The 25,078-nt window shown below is 40.3% G+C and overlaps 3 protein-coding genes across 5 annotated transcripts; 2 read left to right on the forward strand and 1 right to left on the reverse strand.

Annotated features, from left to right (window-relative positions):
• Positions 1 to 118: 118 nt before the first annotated feature.
• Pgant2 (Polypeptide N-Acetylgalactosaminyltransferase 2) lies at positions 119 to 22,378 on the reverse strand. 2 transcript variants are annotated; one of them, NM_205903.3, is made up of 8 exons: positions 22,145 to 22,378; positions 17,147 to 17,357; positions 3,417 to 3,689; positions 3,131 to 3,342; positions 2,905 to 3,071; positions 2,119 to 2,806; positions 1,726 to 1,898; positions 119 to 1,537 (listed from the first exon to the last, which is right to left on the reverse strand). In NM_205903.3, the coding sequence occupies exons 2-8, from the start codon at positions 17,231 to 17,233 to the stop codon at positions 1,236 to 1,238; spliced, it is 1,902 nt and encodes a 633-aa protein (NP_995625.2). In that variant the 5' UTR covers positions 17,234 to 17,357; positions 22,145 to 22,378; the 3' UTR covers positions 119 to 1,235. The 2 variants fall into 2 exon arrangements, with proteins under 2 accessions (NP_995625.2, NP_608773.2); NM_134929.4 differs by lacking the exon at positions 22,145 to 22,378 and adding an exon at positions 18,419 to 18,616.
• CG8840 (uncharacterized protein) lies at positions 6,219 to 6,858 on the forward strand. The gene has a single exon (NM_134930.3). The coding sequence runs from the start codon at positions 6,349 to 6,351 to the stop codon at positions 6,763 to 6,765; it is 417 nt and encodes a 138-aa protein (NP_608774.1). The 5' UTR covers positions 6,219 to 6,348; the 3' UTR covers positions 6,766 to 6,858.
• Positions 12,352 to 13,727, forward strand: CG31952 (uncharacterized protein). 2 transcript variants are annotated; one of them, NM_001298656.1, is made up of 1 exon: positions 12,352 to 13,727. In NM_001298656.1, exon 1 carries the CDS (start codon positions 12,524 to 12,526, stop codon positions 13,067 to 13,069), a length of 546 nt encoding a protein of 181 aa, NP_001285585.1. In that variant the 5' UTR covers positions 12,352 to 12,523; the 3' UTR covers positions 13,070 to 13,727. The 2 variants fall into 2 exon arrangements, with proteins under 2 accessions (NP_001285585.1, NP_608775.1); NM_134931.3 differs by having other exon boundaries at positions 12,352 to 13,528.
• Positions 22,379 to 25,078: the final 2,700 nt, after the last annotated feature.

Consider the following 25,078-nt stretch of genomic DNA (forward strand, 5'->3'; position numbering starts at 1 on the left):
CCAAGTACTTAGCCAGATTTGATGTCAGCTGTGTCTCATTTGTAACTTTCCCAAAGCATGTACGCAATTACATTAAGCATACGCACTGGTGGCCCGCGAATGAAAGCACTTTGCACTTGTTTTTAAATGTTTCCATTTATTGTTTCCTTTTTTGTTGCCTCTCTAGTGGTTTTAAATTAAAAATTCTTGTTTAATCATTCATTTTTGTTTTGCTTACAAACAAATATACAATATTTGGTTTGTGTCTTTTCGTCTTTATTTCAAATCATTTGCCACTTTTGCCAGCCATTTTAATTAAGAGAATTTATTGGAAAAAATATGCTCACAATTCAATTCGGTTGTGTGTCTGTGATAAAAAGCAAGCAAGTTTTCCTCTTAAAAGTTCAAATGATTTATGCATTCGAAATAATAACCAATTGATTGTGAAACACCAGAGACAATCCAATTTTTCCGCTTTGCCTGCAGTTTTTAAATGTTTAATGCATTTAAACGAAATGTTCACTTTTTTGGCCTTCGATAAACATTCAAATAATATGTCTTCCTCAATATATACACATACACATATTTCACATAGTTATCAATGATTTTTAAATGATTTCACTTAGGTGTATAATTAGAACTAATGATAACATTTCATGTTTTATTTTAAGTACAAGGTTGAGAAGACTCTGAGCTTGGGTATCTAGATTTTCTGAAACGGACCATATGTGGATACTAATTTGTGGCATTTTCGTATAGATCTTAATTGACTTGAATGAATGTGTGCCGTGTGAGAATGCAAATTATTTAGTTACAGTTTAGTATTAATCAGCTGCCAAAGGTTGCATTAGGGTTACAGTATCATTTCATATTTTCATATTTTCATATAGTTTTATACATATACAAAAAATTAATCAGTCTAAGTACGTTTTTTGTATGCCCTTTATGTGTTGGTTTTTCGTTTAGGTAGCGTTTAACATTAATCCCCCGGGAGCAGTTGATTCGATTTTTAACTAAAGTTGAACTTATTCCGTATCCATGCAGTTAATATATATATATATATATATATATAATGTGTGTCTGAGTGCTTTTGTTCAGCAACAAATGAACATGGGTAAATCATTACGAGTACACAGTACAGTACACATACAATCCGCATCGCGTTAGGTAGGCTTCCTCCCATCGACTTGCACATATATCACGACCGATCTGCATTATCCTCCGCCTTCAGTTTACTCGAAACCAAGTCCTCTTCCTCACGCATACTTCCCGAAGGACCATCTCTGCGTTCCCAGTGCCGAGTTGCAGTGCTGCGCACTCACGCCCTGCTGCGACTGATCCCTGGAGTCCAGGCACACGTTGATCTTGTAGTGCCGCACCAGTCCGCCCTCGCGCATGATCCACCGCTGGTTCTCCGAGTCGTCGCACGCCTTCAGGACCACCTGTGACCCCCGGGCGAAGGTGACCAGGGTCAGGCAGAGGTCGTCGTGCTTGATCTCGCCGCGCTTCGTGAAGGCCCACTCCTGATTGCCGCCGGTGTTGTGGCATGGGAAAATTCCTGAGAGGATTATGGGGAGGTATACAAATACATGAGTCGAGAACACGAATATACCGTACTTTTCGCGGAATTGGGAGTCTAAAAGTATGCAATAAAAATCTAAATTTTCGCATACTTCGTCCAGTTATTTACTTTCGATTCCTTTCAACTACATAAAACTCAATAAACAATAGGGCTCTTGTACTCACCCACAGTGCCGTCGATTAAGTGGCCCATTGTGTCCAAGCACTCGGTGCTATCCTGTCGGAATTGGCCAACCTCCTGTGGGTCGGGTGCCTGCAGGTCGGGATAGACATTCTCCAGATACCATTTGAACGGCTTGCAATGCAATTTCTCCTTCAAAGCCAGACGGTCATCAATGCTGAGTGGCAAGGAAAAGGGGAACGATACAAGTAGGAAAAAAATGTGCAATAAATAACTTGGCTAAAGTATTTTGCGCACTAAAAGAATTTATGTGGAAAGCCAAATATAATAAAATAAAAGAAACGGAATTAACTCGAACGAGACACTCTGTGATATATAGAAGTACAACTTCAAGTTCGATATGCACAATGCCGAGTGATTTCTCTCAGTGTACTTACTTGCCGAAGGGAATGTTCTTGGCGAGTGGCACAGCGTTGTAGTAATGCTGCTTGTAGTCATCCATCCAGACCTCCGCCGCACGTCGTGTGTTCCGTGCGAAGACGTTGCCGCTTCCGCCGGGGAAGGTGTACGGATGCCTTTTGCGGAAAACGTGACCCACACGGCTGCAGGGTATGATTTCCAGGCTGCCGCCACACTGCCACACGCGGAACGAGATCTCCAGATTCTCGCCGCCCCACACATCCATTTTCATGTCGTACTTGCCCAGTTTGTTGAAGTACGCCTTATCGATGACGAACAGCCCACCGGCGATCATCGGAGTACGGATGGCCGTGGTGGGGTCATTGTGGCGCATCGCCCGCTCCGAGGGACTAAGATACTCCCACTTGAAAATCAGGTTCCAGTCAAAGCCGCCGCGCAAATCGGCCGAGGCGCCGATATACTGGAAGTTGTCCATGCTAATCACATCGATCACGGGGCACACGACGCGGGTGGGATCCTCGCGAACGCGTTCCAGAAGAGGCTCCAGCCACATCTCGTTGCACTCCACATGGCTGTCCAGGAAGGTAAGAACACTACTCACAGCTGCATCCGCACCCTTAACCCTGGACCTCACCAAACCCTCGCGCTTGTCGTTGCGAATCACTCGCACCTTGTCAATCTTCGCCAGCTCCAGACCATCCTCAGCTGAAAAAGTGGTTTGGAAAATATTGTTAAATATTCTATAACTATAGAATGAAATTCATTCGCTAAGCAAATATTCTCAATTAAACTAAATCACTTACGATGATCACTGTAGTCATCTACCAGGACGATTTCGCGTATCAAATGCTCGGGACTTCGGTTAAGGACACTCACGATGGTTCGCAGCAAAGTGGACCTCGCCTCGTTGTGGAAGGTAATGATGACACTCGTCTCCGGTAGATCTTCGCGGTACTTCTTGGTACGACACCTGGTGGAAACTAATTTTAAAACACTCCCACTCCAAAATGTTTTCCTACCAAAACCTACATGGGATTTCTGGTGTCGGGTATATCCCGATTGCTGGGCAGAGCATCGCTGGCCTCCTGATTGAAGCGATTCCTAATATAGGGATCTTCGCCATTGCGTAGAGCACCCGCCCGAATGTAGCCCGCCTCATTGAAGTACTCAACCTCGGTGCCACGACCACTTGGCGCCACTGGCAAGCGACCACCAGGTCCACCTGTTCCGCCACTGAGACCCTGAATATAAAAACAATTTTCAAGTGTGCAAAATTTAAGTTCGCAATGGCATTCTCAAACTGCAAAAACCTTACCTGCGATGTCTCCTCCAGAGCCACAATCCCATTCAATTTGAGGCCGTGGACCGCATTGCGCTCGAAGTCCTTAACGGAGCCGATTAGGATGACATTGCCGCCGGGATCGTCGGCTCCGCTGCCAGCTGCTCCCGCCGCCGCTCCCGGACCCGCTCCTCCGCCAGCTGGCGCCCACTGGCGGGCGGTGGAGGCGGCGGCCGCCGAGGAGGAGTCGTCCTGGTACTGCTGCATGGCGGTGGCCACCTCACGTAGCCGCAGCGCTCGATTTTCCACCTAAAAGGACACGGAGTCCACGAGGGGAGACAAGTGTTTTAATTTATTTCTTTAATCTGCGCCACATTGGCGACGTTGACGCCCGTGCGGGGCAATAACTCAACTCAACTGGGAGCAATACTCTTACACTCAAAAAAATGCTCATAAAAATTAATATAGAAAGCCATTAAAGTTCTACGTACAAGGTGCGAAAAATTTTCCGCAGTGCAGGAAGGGAATGAAAAGGGTTTGGTTCTCGTGCAGGCTTACGGCAAAGTTTCTCTAAAGTTTCAGCCCGAAACACAACAGACCAGAATGGAAAAGCATTGCGAATACTGTTCGTGTTTGCTTCAAGATTAATAATCTATAAATTGCAAATGTTGCCAGGAACTGAGAAACAAAAGCCCAGGCCACGACCACGACCCAGTTTAAACAATGTCCAAGATTCCTCGGCGACACTCGTTCTAAAATAACACGGAAAACCTTTTACAGAGCGGCCTGTAATATTTCCTGCCCAAAACTTTGAAAGCCTTTAAAAATAAAACAGTGTGGTTAGTAATTACGAAATGGGCGGCCTCTTTAAATTCCTTATAAATTTATTGGTTGAATAGCTAGCTGGTGCTGTTCTCCCTTAAGTAAGTCACAAAAAACCAGACCTGACAACTGTCGATAACCAAACAAAACAAAACGTAAGAATGTGTCTGGTTCTTTTAAAATACAGACAAAACAAGGACAAGAATGCCACACAGCAGACACAGAAATAGCCTTGAGACCAAGTCTTATATATAATACTCACTCCTATAAAGCCGAATAAAATGGATGGGTCGTCTCAGCTTGAGGACATTCAAAGTAAATAATTTATAATGGCAAGCTCGATGAAGCACGAAACATTTTAAATGGAAGAGCTGTCGAGCGAAATCTGGCGTGTCAAAGAAAGCTATGCATAAAAAGCACATTCAAATATAATAAAGGGTAAGCTTAGTGTTGAATACGCCTTCCAAATTTTCAGCTAAAAGGCAACATATTTCAGGCTAAGAAAGACCCATAAAAGCAGGCAACAAAGAGCCAGAAAAAAAAGTGGCTCCACTTAAAATTAAAATCACGCATACGCAACGTGCAACGCAAAGTGCCAAAGTCAGCTAAAAAAGAAAGGAAATCGCTTTCAATACGTTTGCCACACATAAATCAGAGTTAGAGGGCCGCCGATAAAGGAGCTTCTGACAAAACTCTTGACAAATAGATTCAACGCAAAAGGGCAATTAATAACCGACCGTGATATAAGGACCCTCTTCCAGGACCTCCTAAATTCGGTCACTGTTTAGCGGAGTGAAATGATTCATTTGTCAATTTAGCTGGGTCAGTTAGCCAGCCAAGTAGTTGTAAAAGGTTGGCTGCGTAGCAGATGTTGGATTCTTTGGATTTAACTGGCAGACCTTTTCAGACTTAAACGAAAATAAATGGATAGAGCTTGTTCCCTGTAATTATATTTACTTATATAGAAGGCCACATATCCCGAAAATAACTTCGTCTTGGCCTTGAAAATAATCGTTCGTAGAATTCGCTTTCAAAGCGTTCCGCCTTACATTAATATGGTTTCAATATCATGACCCCCTACTGCAACTCCTTAGCAGTTTCGCCTTCACATGTCAAACACTTCGAGGGTGGTGTCCTCATTTCTCGCATAGGCCACCACATACGCATTACGCATACGCAGCGTGAGCACTAAGCTTTAAGCCAACGGAAACGCTTTGTAATCCAGAAAATTGCAGCTGCAACCTTTGGTTAGTCGTATTGCCAAATGAGCCAGAGCTATTGTAATTAATCAGAAATCCGACTCAATTCGCTGAGTTATTTTTATCACAGAATGGTGGACGATAAAAATGCAAACTTTCCTCTCCATTTGCAAATTTATTTGTCCTTTGGGAAGAACAAGTCTCGCTGCAAATAGTATCTATTTATGGAAATCCTCGGGAGAGTAATGACTGGAAAATTATGCCACTGACGTCAAAAGGGAAAGACGAAACTTTTTGCCCACTCAAAAGGTCAAAGTCAAGACTCCAAATCAACTACTTGGCACTCATCAAATTCTAGTTTTCTGCGACTTGTTATTACAATTTGGCAAAAAAAAAAATAAAAAACTATCATCAACTTTGGCGTCATGCTAAACCAGAGCAACAAGTTGCTATAAATGGTCATCACTGGGTTTACTGCTCGAGTTCAATGTTTCCAGCCAAATTCAGATGAAAGAGCAAAGAAAAACGAATTGTTTTGAATTGAGTTCATAGCCATTGGATGGCATTGATTGTTGTTTTTTTGCTTGGGGTCACAGAGAAAATATGGAAATTGTGATACGATTTTATGGCGTTCTGATGAAGCTTGTCTTTATTTGGCCATTTCGATGATTTGTGAGCAAAGATAATAATCTGCGAATGGCTAACTCCATTAAATTGCTATAAATACTTAAAAGGATACCAATGATGCATTTATATATTTATGTAGATTTAAAGGAACTTTGTTTTTCAGATTATTTTTATAGCACAGCAGGCTTTGAATAGGATATCTGCCTGATTTCTACAGTATACCTTACTGTACTACATAAGACAATACAAAATACTTTCAAAATTAGTAAGATTTCTATTTGAACTCTGATCAAGTTCCGTACTTGCAGCTGAATTCTTTGATGGCTTCCATGGAGCTGACCCTGAAATCGGACTATTCCGCCGATTCTGTTATCGATGACATTATATCCAAGTCGCTGGCATCCCAGGCAGTTCCAAGGACACACAAGAGATCAACTCGCGTCTCCTTTCGATCCCTGGCCAAAGTTATAATGACTCTGATCGGAAACCTCAAGAAGGCATCATCATTTCATGAGGTGAAGGACATAGACTACTGGCGTAATCTGGCCGAGTCCCGTTTGGAGGTCAACAATCGCTATGGGAGGTTTATCGAAGCCCAGCAAAGGCGAATCTATACCCTGGAGACCAGGCTCCACAACCTGGTCAATTTGGCCCGCGAGACCCAGAAAATGCTGGCCGAGATTGGGGCCGAGAAGCGGGCCTGCGAGGAACTTGGCCATGGCGAGCACGCCGACTAGATTTAGCATAATTTAATACTTTCCGTCTTTCATAAACCAATGGTTTATACTAAATAGTTGGTATGTGAGTTAAATATATACAAATTGAAAATCAAGCGCAGTTTTGCTAGAATATTTGAGCAACTTGGGTTACTAAGTTGAGTGACAATTTTCCTACTTTCCTCTATTGCAGTCTCTCTGCAAATTTAATTTGCTTTTATAATCTCCTCCATAATCACTCAAGCCTAACCATTATTTGGTTTTATTCTGTTTTCTGTTTGTTTTGGGCGATAGTAGAGCGGCGATTTCTTTAATCTTCAGTTGGGTCTTCGTGTTTTTCCCACTTCTCCATGGTCTGGGTGTGTGCAGTCTTCCAGGTGAATGATTTTCACATCGAAAGAGCTCCTAACTGCATAATTTAGTAATTGGAACGTATCAAATTTAGTTTTCTCCCATAGAGCATGCAAGAAAATGCGAAGAGGCGATTGGACCAAACTTTATCATTTATTGCAATCTGTTTCGTGTTTTCCGTTTCTTTTGCTGCCTTACAAATCAGAGTTTATTTTTTTTTTTTGGGCGCCACTCCCAGAATCAAAAAAACACCAAAAAACAACAGAATTCAATTAAAAGTCTCTGCACGCCATTCGAAACCAAAAATATTGACATATGCCCCTTCCGTCGGCTGGCTGAAAAACAAGCCAACAATGTGACCATTGAACTCGAACCCAGATAGAAAATAGATATTGTTTATGCCACATGCCATCATGGGCCCAGAAATCTTGTTTTTCGTCTGTTCTCGGCCAGACGATTTGGCCCACTCTCAAGAGGAATGCCATAGAGTTTATTTACCAGAAAGTGTATCGAATTTCATTGGAATAAACGAAAAAACATTGCATTATTTTGCAATTTTCTGGTGTAATATCTATTACCCATTTTCCATAGTAGTTTCTGAACATAATTCCAAGAAATGTGGTTTTGAACTTTTAAAAATATCTCTTTTTGTTTTCTCAAATTGCTTACCAAGTTCACTCAAGTCTTTAATGATTGAGTATGAAATACGAGCTGGTTAATTTTCCAACGCATCGTAAACAAAGAAGATTTCCATCTATTTTGACATTAATGATATTTTGTGGCCAGAGTTTAATGCCAACTTGAAAGTGGTAGACAAAGCCAAAACTGATGATGAACCGATTGCCAGGCAAAGTGGAAAATCGAGAAAAATGCTCAATTCAAACAGGCAAACAGCAGCATAATTAACTGTTATGTTTGGCCAACACCAGCGATGGATTGACCCAACAAGTTAATGGGAAAACTCACATGGGTGGGGGCGCCTCGATTTTGCTCCCCCGCTTTTCCGAGTTTCGGATTTTCCGTGTGATGTGGCGGCAACTGCAGTTGCGTTATGCAACGTGCAACTCTTCTGTGGCATGGAAATTGTGTGCCATGCCAACCAAATTGCGGCCGCATCAGCAGCAGCAACAATTGCAAATTGTTTTGGTAGCAAAATTTGTGTGGCATCTTCTTCGTTGTCTCCGCTTCTTTTTGTCTTTTAGTCTTCGGTTTTTAGCTTTTCGGTTGGCTTCCTCATGACAGCAGCTGCAGTTGCAGTTTCAGTTTGGGCCAACAAGTTTCCTTTCGCCTTGCAAAACTCAATTAAATGTATATATATAGTTATTTGTTTTTTGCCCTGCTTTGATCTTCCTTTCTATTTGAGCTAAGGTCAGGTCGTAAATCTGCCATCACTAACAGTTTATATGTCTATTTTTTATTGGTGCTACTCGAATCGTATGGAATATTATGTGGTTTTCAAATGGGAAGATTGAATTGCTGATGAAAAACTTTATTTTGGCTAATATTATTTTTACTGCCCATAACAAATATTTCTTCTAATGGCCTTTGACATTTGTTTTTATATTTCCAAATATTCCTAAGCTCTTTTTATGAGTCCATGTCAAACTGAAGACGAAGTCATTATCATTATTCAAGTACTCCTTGAATAGCCTGCTCACACTTGCAACACTTTACAATTAAAATTAATGCTAAACCAAGTGTGTTTTAGCCATTCCTGTGCCCGAAGGCCCAGATCCACATTTTAGCCCAGGCCGAGAAACATTTTGTGGATTCGCCAGCCTCTGGAGCATCATTTGCAGTTAGTGGTCCGTGCAGATGAAGTTGCAATAAATTGCAACTTGCAGGCGAGCGGTTGCAGCTGTTGCATGTTTGAGGTTTTGGCCCTGTGTGTTTGCGGATGTTTTGCGTTCAAATTGCCACTGTGAGTGACTTTGGCTAACTGCCCCACAGCCTAACATAAAACCCACAAGACAAGGAAGCGGCTACTGTTCCTCGGTTGCAACACGAGATCTCTTCATACAATATATTGAAGTGTTTTGCATAAATTTCGGGATCTTATGGGTGTCGAGTCTGGGTGCCAGACACTGGCGTATATTGCATTTCGCCACGCCTTCGGGCATAACCTTTGACTTTTCGGGCGAGAGTAGAAAATCAATTAAGGCCAACTTGAAAATTAGCCCGAGAAATTCACGCCTTACATCCATTAACGCACTTCATAATCAACTGGTGGCCGCAAATGTGGGTCATCCATTAAAGCGGTCTTGAAACGAAGTCATCTAGACAACCATAACAAATTGTGGATATTGCTATTTTTCCTTTGCTTTTCCTATTATGTCAGTTGCTATCTGTCCATGTTTGAGTGTGTTTTCCATTCGTTCGGTCTGCCTCCGAATGGGTGACTCATGGGCATTTGAACTTTTCGATGATTAAGCTCAAATAGAAGTCCAGCAGCTGGTGACGCCCTCGAAAAAGGCAAGATAAAGATATTGATATTCAGATGGACACAGTGGTTATGTTACCATCCAAATACTAAAAAAATTACCACTTCTTAATGTGCCACAAAGAGCGACCTTTTAAATTGGTCATAAAGTATCTAAAGTATTATAAAGTATCTAAGGGTATGCAGCCATCATATTGCTACTAGAATTCATATATAAACATTCCAAGAAAGTCTTTAAATATAGTATATTGTATTGTACTGTATATTGTATTATTTTTAAAGCCATTTCAGTTCAGTGTGCGATTGGGGAGGCCGGCACATGTCATCAGTCAGGCTACAGTGAGCTCACTCATAGTATGATGTGGGATATACAATCGCATCCGAGAGATACATTTGAGACAGTTGAACAATCAGTTGATGGATGCACTGTTTGCAGAGGGTCGCCGGGGAGGACAAATTGCCAGAAGCTGGCGACCATCGAAGCAAAAAAAGAAAGACAGAAAAAAAATAGATGGAAAATAGAAACGACAATTGTGGATTCATATTAATTTTATCTCTCTACTGGCTGCAGTATATGTACATATCCATGTTTTTTTTTTTTTTTTGCCGGGAACTATATTATCCGCTTTGGATGGAACTAATGCAGATGACCTCAAAACCAGCAGTCGTGGTCACTGCGGTCCTTATTTATTTGCGTTCGAAATTGGTGTTTATTCATTTCAGTGAGCAATGTTTTAATTAGTTTATTAGCAGCGTCGATGCGGCTAAATATTTAACCGCATTTCAATAAATGAGCCAATCACGATAATCAGGCGGATTATACATTTAGCTCGACACACTGCAGGTTTGATAATTTATTATTTTTTCAAAGCGGGGCCAGTAAAATGAAATTTAAGCCTTAGATATCCAGTTAGCATAAATGTTCAGTTAAATTTAAAGATCTGTTTGGATTTAATGTTAATTCATGGCTTACATGGCGGCAAACTAAAGCCAATCATTGCCAGTGTTTAGTGTTTGCCCTTTCCACCCGATTCAAACAAGTCAAACAATAAAACACCAACATCCACGATTGTTGGCCATAAAAAAGGAGAAGCAAGCCCGCAAAAAGCCAACAGCTGGGCAAAAAAAAAAAAAAAAAAAAGCGGAGGTGAATGCCACTACTTGAGTGGCTGCAAATGGCCGAAAATCGCATAGTAAAAAAATTAAGAAAACCTCGCCGGGCAATTTTGGTATTCAGTTAGCTGCGAGGAGATAAAATAAAAAAAAAACGAACGGAATACGAACCGTTTTGCCCGACAATTGGAGACAGTATTACATGCATTTGAATTGTCTTCTCGGCTCCTCGGACTTTCTCGTCTTGTTCAATTGTCTGCATTTCAACGGCAAAAACCGCTAAAACCATTGAAACCGGTACTTTCACTTGGCCCGGCTCGAAAGCCGCATTTAAATGATCATCTTTGAATTGACATTTAAATGTATTTCGATCATGAGTCACGAAAGAAGGTCTTGTCGAAATGAAAATGTCAAAGTTCTGCTGTTTGGATTTTAAATGAGCAGCGAGAAAGCCAATGAAATGTGAAGGCATATTAATTAATTCTTATGCTATGGCATTTCCCGCAAATATTTGCCATATTTCAAACAAAAAAAAAAAGCTGTAAAGCCAAACGCAATTTTTATTATTAAGCAATATTGCAGCATTTGCAAATATTTGTGTTATTTAATGATTTTCATTTTTTTTTTATTATTTAAATGTAACATCTGAAGGTCAAAACTTGATAAATGGGTTGTTGACTGACCCACATTAAAGCTGCATCCCATAATTCCCCATGCCCATTCCCACGCCCCTTCGCCTCTTGTTTTGGCCATGTTTCTTGGCTGTGGCATCTGCTCCATTATTAAATAATAATTATTTAATACCCAAAAAAAAAAGAGCCGTGCAATTATGGCCGTGTTTGTTTGTGTAATCGCCGGCAAGTGGCACTTAACCAGAGTGTTGTTACTTTCTGCCTTTGTTTTCCTTTTCGGTGGCTTGTGGGCGCCACTGGACTCCCTCATCATGTGAGCTGTGTGTTGTTAACTGGTTGCTACTTCGCCTCCTATATGTACACATGTACATATGTGCGGCATGGCATAATGAACTTGAACTTTATGACGCAAAACACGTTAAGTTGACGTACCAAAGTGCCGAGTGTTGGGCAAACATATCTCTGGTCTTCAGCGGCTTTATGTCTATTTTTGTAACATTATTTTCGAGACGAGCCTCGTTTAAGTGATGTTGGGTCACTGGAGATATATGCACATGGGGCTTGCGTGTCAGTTGGTCAAGTGGACAGAGGTGAAACATTTCGGTTTTAAACACTCTGTCTAATGACTTGGGATCAGCCAAGCCAAGAGACTCTGTGACCTACGACTCCTAGGACTTAAGAATCTAAATTAGATTTCAGAATTTGGACATCGATTTCTTATACATTTTTATTGTTAGTTCAAAGTTCATGGCAGACCCATTCGACTTGCTGTATAGAAATCACTTCCCCCTGGCAGCATTTATCATTGTTGTGCCATTTTTGGGTGTCTGCTGATGGCCGCAATAGGAAGCAGTCCACAAACAAGTTGTAAAATAACAATAAAAATCAGCAAATCGAAATTGAAAGTGGTCCGCAGGCAACTGCCAAAAATATGGGCGATAGCGATGCCAGCGTGACCGGTTTGTATAAGATATGATATCATGCGAACATAAACTTATTTTTTAAACAAATTCTATTTATTTAGCTGATAAGAAACACAAATTTCAAAAATATCATTTGTACTTAACACTTGTCAGAGTCAGAAATGTCTACCAAAAATTTAAATCTTGTGAAATAATACGAAACTCAATATCTTTTTTGCTGTGTAAATCGACACCAGCAATTCAGCGAACGCGGTGGATGAGGCCGAAAGCGAAACCAGACGACCTTGTCTCGATGCGTTGGGTTGCGGTTAGGTTACGCAATGGATGAGGGCAAGAAAAAAGCAGCAGAAGCAGCCGCAGCTGCCAAAGAAGCTGCAGCCTCAGCTGCTCAGGCGGCCAAGACGAAGGCGGCAGGAGCAGCAGGATCAGCCAAGGAAGCGGCAGGAGCAGCAGCCAGTGCGGCCAAGGATAAGGCAGGAGCAGCAGCAGCATCAGCCAAAGAAAAGGCCGCAGGAGCAGCAGTGGCAGTGCAGCAGAGCGCATCAAGTGCTGCCATTGCAGCCAGGGAAAAGGCTGCCAATGCAGCCGAATTCACCAAAGAAAAGGCGACAGCCGCAGCAGCTGCCGCTACGGAAGCTGCAACATCGGCGGCATCGACAGTCAGGGAAAAAGCCGCAGCAGCAGCAGTTGCTGTCAGGGCCAAGGCATCAGCAACAGCAATTGCTGTCAGGGATTCGGTGACTGCAGTAGCAGTTGCAGCACAAGGCGCAGCAGCAGCAGCTAAGGACAAAGTCGCCACTGCAGCTGCAAGTGCGGCAGCAGCAGCAAAGTCGAAAGTCACAAGGCAGAGCCAGGATGAAGTCTAGTAAGAACTGTAAACCGATTGGGTATATGCGTTGCAGATAGCTTGAACAACAACAGAAGCTGCAATATAATAAAATACAATTCCACACAAATGGCTGGACATCAGCAGCAGCAGCAGCCGCAGCAACATCCCCCGCAGCAACGCAAAAAGCGGCAGCAGCAGATGGTCCGATGGGAAACCAGAGGCCGCAGGCAAATGAAGGTACAGATAACCGGTTGGATCCATTCAAAAATTTTATACCCATAGCCGGTTGAGCGAGAAGATTGTCATTTGAGCCAACTGTGACCTCTACTCTGGACCAAAGCCCAACCTCCAACCCTCCAACCCGCCCTCCATCCCGTCTGATTCCACCAACCACAAATTACTCAAGAAAATCAAAAGTCAAAAGTCTGTCTGCAGATTAGCATCGTTAATTATTCATAGTAAATCAAAGCGTTCTCCAAATGCCAGAGACTCAAGTAAACTTTGTAAACTCGAGTTGTTCTTTTGGCCACGCAGGTTGTCATTGGCGGCCGAAACTCAAAAAGTCCAAGATAAAATGCTAATTTATCTTGTGGCCAAGAGGCTGTCATTAAATGAGGAGGGTTAAATTAATTTGTATAGGCCTTTGAGTGATCTGGTGTATATAGATTGAAAGCAAATCGCCATGAGCAAACATCATTTTAAGCGGTTTTAATCAATTAATAGTAAAAAACTTAAGTGGAACAGAAAATTAAGTTTCTCAACATTCTTCGAACGATCTGATTTCGTCATTTGCTGCACACTCTAATGACAAAAACCAGTTTGTTTTCTAAGCTCGATCATCGGCGTCTATTGAACTTAATTGAATTTAAATTCGAGTATTTTCAAGAGCAAATTACTTTTTTTGTTGAACCGCTGGCATTCTTTCGATGAGTTTTTTGTCCCCATCTGGGAGTTAAGTGATGTGGATTGTCAACCAGAGCGTAACTTGCTCTGTCACGCAAATTTTAAGTTTGCTTTTTTTCCCTGCAGATTTAGAGTTTTGTATATGGAATGGTGTTTTTTTTATAGACCATCCGTGATATGCGGGGATATAAATCGAATTCATGAGCCGTTAAGGTCTTCGAAAGTATTTTGGTTTGAACTTGAAATATTTATAACACATTTCGACTCCTTTTTCACCCTTTTTTTTCGGCAATGCCATAAAAGTAAAATTGGCAGTCGTTAAAGTGATTTTCTGAGTGCTGCAGCTAGGAAAATGGAAAAGAAAAGTTTTGAATATAGTTTCTGGGTAAATTTGCATTTATGATGGCTTCATTTGCATGTGAACAAGATGCTGAAACATCCTTCAGATTTGTGTATATACTATAGTTATAGTTATGCACTCATACTCATGCAGAGGTTTCAACTTGAATAAAGTCTCGTAATTAATGCATTAAATAGCCGATAAATGTTTATACTGACATTTCACCACTTTCATCGCTGTTCTTTATTTAAATTTACTGAAAACATGGCTTAACCGCTTCGCGACCTCCGACGAAAGTGGAAAAACTTTGACAACAAAAGAGAAAGTTTAATTTTGAACTCTATTTTGAGAAGCTGCGGGAATTCCAAATGCTTACCCAAAAGTAATTAACGCACAAAAAGAAAGAAGACCAACAAAAAAGGCAAAAACTAATCAATCGGTTATGTAACCATTACCCCGCCGTTAACAATTAAACCAAATTAAATGTGTGATTGTCTCGGGGGGCAAGTTTTTTGTGATTTATTTTCCTTTCAAAATCGTTTGGAGCTCTCGTTTTCAGTCGGTCGTGAGATGGCAAAAAACTCCAATATGGATGAATGATATTTTATGAATGAAATGTCATTGAATGGCCAAACTGGAGAAGAAAGATGTAATCCATCGATCGAATGGCTCTCAAAAAAGCGGAAAAGGAGTGGGCTTAAGTTATGGCAGAAATTAAAAATAAATTACTGAACCAATAGTATCTCTTAGATACTTCAGTTTAATCTACGAAAACAGCAGTTCTTCTACCAACAGATAATGTTTAACATTTGCACACTCGACTGATCAGCAAACAAAGCAATGCATAATCTTATCAGAAATGCGTGTAGCTTCAATTTAGCTTGTTCGAAAATAACTAAATAATTAAAATGGTTTTCGAGCAGTGGACAGCTTATCAAAAGTGGGAAATACTACTGCTGAAAATAAATGATTAAAAGTGAGTGGACTGCGGCTGCATTTCCTGCATTTCATTCGCAGCGCAAAAAAGGAAAATAAATCAAGTTTACATGAAAAATTATTTCGATGCAGTGGCAAAAGAAGGATGATTGCTATGGTGGCTCGGGGACTCCAAGCGGGGAATGACGAGGACCCCAAGTGGCTGGAACTCCGCTTTTGACCACGTCGATGGTCATGCTGGTCATGTTGGCCATGGTGGTTATGATGATGACGTCGAGGCGAGAGTCTGTGAAATTGTATTTGCACCATAATCGGCTTCATTTGTGCAGATTTACGTTTCAATTTTTAAATACTCTGCATCTCGGCAGCATTTTCCATAATTATCGCTTCCCACAATCGAAAGGCGATTGTTTTAAGATCAAGAGTGTAATTAAGAGAGCGTAATTGAATTGAATTTCCCACTTACTATATTTATTGTACTTAATATAGCCGAACGATGGAGCTTATTATTATTTTAAAATATTATATATTATATTAAAGAAAAGCGTATGCATGTTTCGATTTAGCCAACTATTTGCAGACATTTCCACATTTCCGTCAGTCTAAAAAAAAACCTTTTAAAATATTTTAAAACTTGTTTGTGTCATTTTTAATTTCGGTTCCCATTTTTGGCAGGCTGAAAAAATGGCGTATAACGCAAAGGCTATGAATGCAAGAACATCTCTCAAAGTGGTCAATAACATTTAAGTCATAAAAAAAAAGGGATGAGGCATGCAACGTTTTTTGCAACCCACTCTTACACTGTGTTTTCATTTGTTTTACTGAGAATGTAATTTTCCCCCGCTCAATGCGCTAACAAAATGGAGTAAAAAATATCTTTGAAATTGCTGAAATAAATTGACATTTTGGCTCGTGTGTGCGGGTGAATTTCTTTCGTGTCGTGCTGAAATATATATATATTTTTATATATTTTTTTTCTTCAGAAAACACAATCGAAATTTGCCGTTGCGCTGGCTGGAAAAATAAGTAAACACAAGAAACCAAATTCAATTCTAGTACACGTGTGCGGCAGACAAAAACAATTTACCACAACATAAATTCCAGGTACAAGCGAAATTCCCAAATTGAAAGCAGATAAAATGCTTCTTTTAATGCAATATTTTAAAGTCTTCGGGCAAGGAAAACCTGCATTTATAGTTCGAGTTACAACTCCACCCATTTGATGTGTCCTGCATGCAAAGAGGCAGACCCATAAAGATAATTTTAATTGTTGTGCTTTATGACACACAAAATTTGCCTTCATTTTTCGCACTAGAAACTTTTGATAAGCAGACCCCCGCAGGAAAGCCCAAACGGTAGATATTTCTCTAATAAATAAACACAAATGACAGCCCGAAAAAAAAAAACTTAATTAAAACTTGTAGAGTAAGCGACAAAAATACAGGTGGCCACGAGATACGTGGAGCTAATTATGAGCGTGGTAAGCGGGGTGGTGTGAGGGTGGAAAGGGAAAACAATGGGCTGTCAAGTTGGTGGCAGGCTATATGCGGCAGCAATCCAATAATTACTATGCAGGTGGCATACGCAACGCTCCTCTGCGATGCCATCATCGAAAAAGATGGTAATGATGACTCAGACGGAAGAGGAAGAGGAATATCACTACCACTGAAGGGTGGATCCGCTACAAAGTTGCCACGGATTTCGTGATCGAATAAGTATATATAAGAGATATATATATAATAAAATGGAGCCAAGTCTAAAGGAAAATGAAAGTGAGCAGAGGTACGTATGAAATACTAAGATACTATGAGATATGATGATAAGATATTGGTTATCAAACTTATCAGTGCTCAGTGCATCCGTGTGATAATCTGGCAGAGTACCTCACAGTTGAGTTAGTTTAGAGAGTCCTGTGAAAATCCTTGACAAACTCACCTTTTCTGTGCTGGACTGGAAGTAGTAGACCATCACGAACATCCAGATGATGCTCACGAATACAATTAACTTGATGTTGCGACGCATTTTGGATAGCTGATGTTTATATATTTAACTGCTAATTGGGTTGAGGACGTATCACGTTCACTTCGATATTTATTTATTTACTTTTTGGTTTGGTTGTTTTGGCAAATGAGTTATGCGCTCTTCACTGTAGGCAGAACAAATGCATTGGAATGAGTGTAAACAAAATACATATATATATATATATATATTTATAAACTTAATTTTCGTATCTGTTTTAATTGTGTTTTCATTGTATTTTTTTTTGCTTCGCACTATTTTCCATCTTCACTCAATTTATTTGGTTTAATTGCGTTTGCATTTTAATTGTTCAACTCTGCCCAGCTTAATTCAATTGAATTTAATTAGGCCCGTCCATGAATGCAAAACGATTATCTGCAGCTTTTAATGGTTTTGGCATTTAATTCTCTCCTTTTCACAAATAAATTGCCCACGGGGGGATTTTCTCGCAAATGTCGTGTGTTTATTTAAAGTTATTGAGTGAATATCTGCGCCCGCCGGATGTCATTATTATAAAAGATGCACTGCATTATTAAAGCTCAAAATTAAATAATATATGATCTACTCAAATACGAGAAACTAAATGGGATTTTTAAAATATTGCTAGTGCATTTTATGAAATATTTAACATCTAAATGAAACGCAATCAAAGTTTGCCAGTACACTTAACCCTGAAATGCTCAATCAAAAACAAAAGTTTGTTTGCACAATTTATCTAATCCACGCGGCTTTATCAGAAGCTGATAAGATTTCCTTCTCCTAACCAAAAAGACAAGTAAATGCAATTTCGAAACATTAAACGATTCTCTCGCCATCAAAAGATTACATTACACACACACACACACTTTTAATGGATGCTAATTAAGTTCGAAAACGGTAGCATGTTATTGCGGCTTATTTCTGGTCAGCTGTTAGGAAAAGGGAAAGTGAGGCGCAGCTGTTGCCCAAGTTGGCGTTTAGGCGTTTTTCAATTGGGCCTCAAAGCGTAGCATTACGCATACGCAGCGTGTTACCGTCCATGAGATAAGATAAGAGTTCACTTCTCTCTTTCAACTTCTGTAATTTTTCATAGCGTAAATCACAAGAATAGGCCACAATTGATCGCTGGCTTTTCACAAACTTAATCGTTATTGTTTTATCGTTCTGCCACTCGCCGCCATTCACTTGTACTCATTATATTGCATTTACCGTTTTGTCGATTATAACGACTGTTGCCAACACGATTCTAGTTGGATTTCGAACGCTGCCCGTGGCAGCCGCGTTGTGCCACCAAAAAAGCGTCGACAATCGGTTCTCTCGGTTTTTTTTTAGGGCCAGGCCAAGACGGAAATCGGATATCCCGAAGACGAGACACGCGGCTAACGGCGTCGCATCGACAAATGGCCAAAAAGCGCAGCGGGCGCCTATATTTTATGCTGCCGATTCCAATTGGACTTGGGTGTTAGCCGCCGTATAAGAGTCGCGTTCGAACTTCGAACGCAACGTGCTTGCTGCTCGTCTACGAGTTCGAACCGAACAACAACGGCATCGAATCGAACTCAAAGATAAAAAGTTGTAAGGGAATTTCTGTTATTTGTCTAATTGGAATAGAAATTGGAATTTATCTAATTTATTAGCAATTTAATAATTTTTGAAGATTTTGTCACTGTTACAGTGGACTTGATTAAATGTCTAGTTTTGTTTGTTATGGTTGTTGATTGTGAAGCTTCAGTTGCTTGGTTTTAGATTTATAAACTAAGAAATTGTTCCGAAATTAAAGCTGTCTGCTACATTAAATTTATATGGGTTTATTAATGGCTCAAATAATTTTTAATTAATATTTGCATTTAAGTCAGAGCTTTGTGCTTTGATCATTGGCATTGTACATTTTTGCATGTTTAGCAATAATTTACAATGATTAATATTTCAAAAGTTTCAATTGGATTTGGCTGTCGTTTTGTTTCAGCATAAATAAAATATGTTGCAAACTGCAATTTATGGCTGTGGCTAGCATAACTTTTTGCCTTATTTACATTAAGCGAAGTTTAATTTTAGATCTGTTTTGCGCTTTTAATGCAATTCTCTCGGTTTCGGTTTTTAAATGCATCTAATGAAATATTCATTTAAATTGCAAGAACAAATTAAATTATGCAGATGTCCAACTTTCGCCCAGCAACAACAGCAACAATGGCCAGTTAAAGCGATTGTCCTTTGTTTTTTTGTTTTTTTTTTTTCAGCCCTCTCACATGCAGTTGCCGTAAAAAAGATGTGCTTTATTTATAAACAGCGTATGTGGGCCAGTCCAAAAAGGGATGTCGGATAGTGAGTGGGACGACTGGACAAGTGGGTTACTCCACTTCCGACCGCCCCGCCCATTTAAATTGGCTTAAAAACTCAACGAGCAGGCAACAAAGTCATGAATATGCACACATCCATTGGGAAAGGAAACGAAGGGTAGGGAAAACAAGACAACCAACTAAAGAATTCTCGAATAATTACACAGATACAAATGTACACATACACACATGCATATATAGCGAATATTCGCTTGGCTGTGTGCGTGCTGGTTTTCCATTAGGCGTAATTAGAGCATTTAGCATCGGGGAAAAAGTTAAGAAAAGCCAACAGCAGAAACTGACAGATTGCGTTGCATATGTATGCGGTGCCGTGCTCAACGCCCAGATACCGTTAGTTGGAGTTGCATGCCGCACCATACACACACACACACATACGCATCATTGCTCCTCCACCACTCAGACAATTAACTTAAAGTTGGCAAAAGTTGCAGATGACAGCTGTGGTGGGCGCACTTTCTTTGCAATCTAGTTCATTGCGTCTGGCAAATTTGAAACAAGGTACACCTATTACGTTTAGATGCTAAGTAAAGTAATTAATGCTCCTTAAATATGGATTTTTTTAGTTTTTAGTTGATCAAGTATCAATATATCAAGTATACGACCAGTTGTACTAGCTTATGAATTTACTACTAGGCTTTACTAATTACCAGCACCCTTTAGATCGACATATGATTAGATACGACCCTTATTCAGCCCTTAAGTGCTTTACAAATTCGGTAAATGTATCTTTCAATCTATTTCAGGAACCGGTAGCATGAGGTGGCACTTAACACTTTGTGTTTTCCCAGCCACATCCTTGCCTCGAATCGACTTTCAGTTCGAGTACGATAATTAAAAGTTGGCTAAATGCGGCATGAGTTGCAGCTTCCTTGAGGCGTCCCTCGCCCCTGCCCCCCCCCCCCCTTTTCAGCTACTTTTTAAGCTACTGATGCTGGTCCTGCCTCTTCTTCTTATTCGTTTTTATGGCTGCCAGGCTTGCCACATCCATTTGATTGCACACCATTTGCCACATTTGCCACTATGTGTGTGTGTGTGTGTGTGGGTTCGTGGGAGTCTCACCTGGATCTCAACTGCATTGCACATTTAACTGTCATCTCGTTTCCTACAGTAGCTACGTGTGTGCTACACTGGAATAGTAATAATGTTTATATAGAACTACTAATGAATAAAATGTATGCAAATCAGTCTGTTCTCCAGCTAACAATAATGTTTATAGATTTTCAATTACTATTCATATTAATTGATAAAACCTACTCCTATTTAGTTTTCGTATACTTTTCTTTCAGTGCACTTACGAACTGTTCCAGTTTTGTTTGCCTCCTCTTTCTACTCTTAGAAATCAAAGTGTAAATGTATTTTGTCAAATGATGGCGCAAAAGTTTCCTGTTCTGGCTTTTAGCTGCCTCGTCCTTATCGCACCGCTTTCACCATCCTGCGGAAATGTTGAAAATATTGCAAGGAGGCGTGATGCTGCCGCAAATTAATGCATAATTGCATTAGTCACTTCATTTGTGGCAAGTGCTGCAGGAAGTCTTGCTTGCAACCGCCAAAATTCGTTGCAATTTATATCAAGTGGATGAGATGTGTTTGGGGAAACGGGAAAACGACTGGAAAAGGTGGAAATAGGAGGGTGCTGTGTGCGTGTACTTTATGTCCTGATGACAGAAGTTGCTGATAAACGGCATTAAGTAATATGTTTTTATGTGGGGACGGGGATTTATTGCAATCTGAAAAGGACTTGAGTTTGTGGTGACTAAGAAATAGGGGTTTCCTTGAAGACGATAATAGGCAGAGTAATGCCTGCTGTGGTCCACACTTGAGCTGAGATTTTCACAAATTTCAAGGGATTATTGTAAGCTGATTAGTTTTGCATTTCGTGCAGGAAAGGATTGTTTAAGTGCTTGGAAATATTCAAGGACTGCGCTCTTAATAATGAATTAGGTCTTCTTAAGTAGTAGAGTATAAGTATAAGTATATAAGTATAAGGACGCTAAGGGCTTCGTTAAATAAGTTGATATGTTAGCTGTATCTGACAGATACCTTTTACAACATTGTGTAACCGAATTTCGAAATATCTGATCATATTTCTATCATTTAAGGTCAATTTAACATTATGACTTTTAATATTTTTCCTTGGGGGTGCACTCTCTTTCTCTTTCTCTTTGGGTTTATTGCACCGCGATGCCGGCCTTGGTTCTCTGTCTCCCTCTCACGCTTACACCCCTTCTCTCATATTCTCTCTAAATTTCCACGATTACGAGGTAAGGGCGACGCTCTCACGCGAATAACGGTGGTGGCCAAACCTCTCTCTTTTCCACAACAAACTGCCATCAGCTGCTATATCCGTCATATAACTACATACATATCTACACTGTGCTACATACATGTATGCATGTATGTGCCAGTACTATTGTTTTTGCTTTCGGCACGCGCCTCTTTCGAGTTTGTTTGTCGTCTGCCTTCGATTTTTAACAAACAAACTCAAAAGTGCGAAATGCAGACTGATTAACGCAGAAGCAAACACAAACACAGGGAAATGCAAATGCCTGCACATTGATTAGTTGCACATTTAGCTTACACTCAAAATGCGATGTGAACACGTTATTTTATCACTTTTCATATGTAATGGACCATGATTTTTGCCTATTGCTTGCGCTTTCACACACTTTTCGGTTGTATTAAATGCACTTTGGTGTTTTGGTATTTTGCTAGACTATTTGTACAAGGCGTGTGTACAAAAATATACGTTTCGTTATTTGTAATTTGTTAACATCGAGTTATTAAGTTATTTAATTAATCATCTGCTTAGTTGCTACAACGCGGCGACTTTCGTTTCCCGTTTCGTTCGACAGACTGAACTTTTTTATCCCGTTGTCTGTTGTGTGTCTGTTTCGGGTTGTTTTCCTCCCCTCTTTTTCTGTTTCTCTGTTTTCGTTTTTTTTTTTTGCTTTTCGGGTGAAGTAACATTTTTTCTTCTTTTTGTCGCGCATTTCCGTATTTTGTTACCCTTTAGCTTCCTTCTCTTCGGCTCTCCCGCTTTTACTAGGGTTGGTTTTCAGAGAGAAGTGCCGCTCTCGCTTTTACCCCCTTTGCGCAGGCGCAGAGTATTTCAAAATGCAAATACCGTTACAAGTGGATTCGCAACCTGTGACAAATGAAACAAGTTGTCATGCATTCAAAAGTGTTTTGAAATTGCCTGCTTTCTACAAATATACATATAAAATAATTCTCTACCTAATTCTGTCCATTACTTTCCATTTTGCTTAATTTAGTTTTTCACCAGCCACTACAAGTGAAATCCAGCATCCTTATTCAAAATTCCCAGACGGATAAACTGTCAAAAAACATTGGGGTAACTTTTGATTTGCAGCATAACAAAAGTTCAAACCCACACGTCGGCTGACTGCCTATAAGGCGAACGACATAAATTTATATTAGCATGCACGCATATACAATATTTACACAAAGGCACAGAAATAGCCGAACACGAATATATCTCAAACACATATTGTCTATTGATATTAATCGCTTAACCCTTTCGCATATGTCACGTTCTATTCCCCCCCCCCGTCAGAAAGTTCAAAAATCCCCAAATACCAAAAGACAATGGCAGTTGGGTGGAAAAGTCGGTGTACCCAGCGATGGAACTGAACCGATGCGATCCGAACTGACATTAAGCTCAAGGACGACATCTTCCACTCAGTGCTGTGCCATTTGTATGGATTATACATGGGTAAATCATTAATATTTTTGTTTTTCTTAGCACTTTGACTTTCTGATGCCCCACCGAAATTTGCATAAAATGGGGTTTTTGTCGCCTGCGCTGAAAGTGTGTGTGCCATGAAAATTAATAAGGCAGAGGGCTGCTCCCTCCCATGGGTTTTGTTTCCACCTTATCCTTTGTTGTGTATTCTGTGTCGTCTGCGTATTTTTGATAAGATTTTGCCAACCCAATTTCCACTTGGTTCCTCTGCTGATTATGCTGTATACTGACTTCGTATGGAGGAATGCTTCTTCTATCTGAGCAAAGTAATTGCTCAAGTGCATCCAAGTTGGTGTTGAACAATTTACAAGTTTTCAAAACGCTATAAAATGCTATTAATCATTTTAGGAAGGATTAATTACGAATAATTATCCGTTTGACTTGTGAAATATTTGTAATATCTTGTATAAACAGCCAACTAAGCAAGAATCCATTTGTCAAAAAGTATGCTATAAAACATTTATCTTAAGAATTATAAATTTTATATTGCATTATTGAGACATGTGTATTTTTGCTGGTACAACTTTACCCAGGTTATAAACGATTTAAGTGCCATTTTAACGAAATTCTATGACACTGCGGAAACCAAACACCTGAGCAAAATACCTCCCCATGTGCATTCACTTTCCACATTCCGCGTGCCCCTAACTTTCGAATGCATTCCCATGAGTGAACTCGAATGGCCGAATGCATCTCAGTGGAGTCGCTTCCTCGACCGGCCAAATTGCAATATTATGCTAGACTGCAGACGGCGACGTAATCGCCCTGAGAAACTAGGAAAACGGGTTAATAATGCCATAAACCGAAAAACGCGCTACAAAAAAAAAAAAAAAGAAAAAAACTTGCAAAAGTAAAGACGACACTTTCGTGACTGGCTGGCCAGGCAGGCAGTCGGCAATGTTTGTTTGTTTGTCGGCTGGTCGCTCGGTTTGTTTGCGAGCCGGGCTGAAAGTGAAAGGCAGCCAGCTCGGTTGGTTTGGGCCAAACAAAACAATAAAATATAAAGTGAGTAGACGGGCGGGCAGCTGGCTAAGCCATGTGGCAAACACACAATGCCCCCGACTTGTGTGCCTATTGTTGCCATTTTATTGTCGCGGGGCATGCCGAGGAATTAGCGGCTGCCTTATCACAAGGTGGCACACATGCACTGAACAAAATTTTATTAAATTAGGAATATAGTTTATGTAAAGAAACTAGAAACTATGAAAGAAACTAGAACCAAGTTCTATAAAGTTTAACCTATTTAAAAGGCCTGATAACTCAGATGTATTATACTTTATATGTTAATTACTTTTATTTTGTGTGTAACTAGGCATTGTTGCGGGTTCAATGACATAAGCGGCTTTAACTGCAGCAGTGCAACATCATCATTATCACCGTCGTTGTCGTGAGGAATGCGCTCGCAGAAACATGTGCTAATAAATTTCCCATAAAGAGCTCTTTGCAATGCGAACGCATCACGCTCGAAAAAGTAAATGAGTTGGCTGCAGTTAGGAAAAGTCGACCATTATGATGTAGTACCTGGATAGCCAAATTACCTAAGATAAATTACGTAAGATATAAAGGTATATAATAACTGTAAGGATTCAGATATCTTGTCATCTTCTCGAGTCATTCAATCAACTCACCCCTTCCGCACTGAGAGTTGTGTTTCATGTCACAATCGCAGCTCAAGTTATCCATCAGGATCAGGTTCAGACGCACTTTCCTCGCATTGCGTGCTTTTATTTTCCTGCTGCGGATTTTTTT

The sequence above is a fragment of the Drosophila melanogaster genome, chromosome 2L (assembly GCF_000001215.4).
Source record: "Drosophila melanogaster chromosome 2L".
Classification (NCBI taxonomy): Eukaryota; Metazoa; Arthropoda; class Insecta; order Diptera; family Drosophilidae; genus Drosophila; species Drosophila melanogaster.

Coding starts and splice junctions, on each gene's coding strand:
- CG8840 (NM_134930.3), top strand. CDS start 6,349: ATGGCTTCCATGGAGCTGACCCTGAAATCGGACTATTCCGCCGATTCT.
- CG31952 (NM_001298656.1), top strand. CDS start 12,524: ATGGATGAGGGCAAGAAAAAAGCAGCAGAAGCAGCCGCAGCTGCCAAA.
- Pgant2 (NM_205903.3), bottom strand. CDS start 17,233: ATGCGTCGCAACATCAAGTTAATTGTATTCGTGAGCATCATCTGGATG. Junction 1,899..2,118: donor AAGAACATTCCCTTCGGCAA/GTAAGTACACTG, acceptor CTTGCCACTCAG/CATTGATGACCGTCTGGCTT. Junction 1,538..1,725: donor CTTAATCGACGGCACTGTGG/GTGAGTACAAGA, acceptor TAATCCTCTCAG/GAATTTTCCCATGCCACAAC.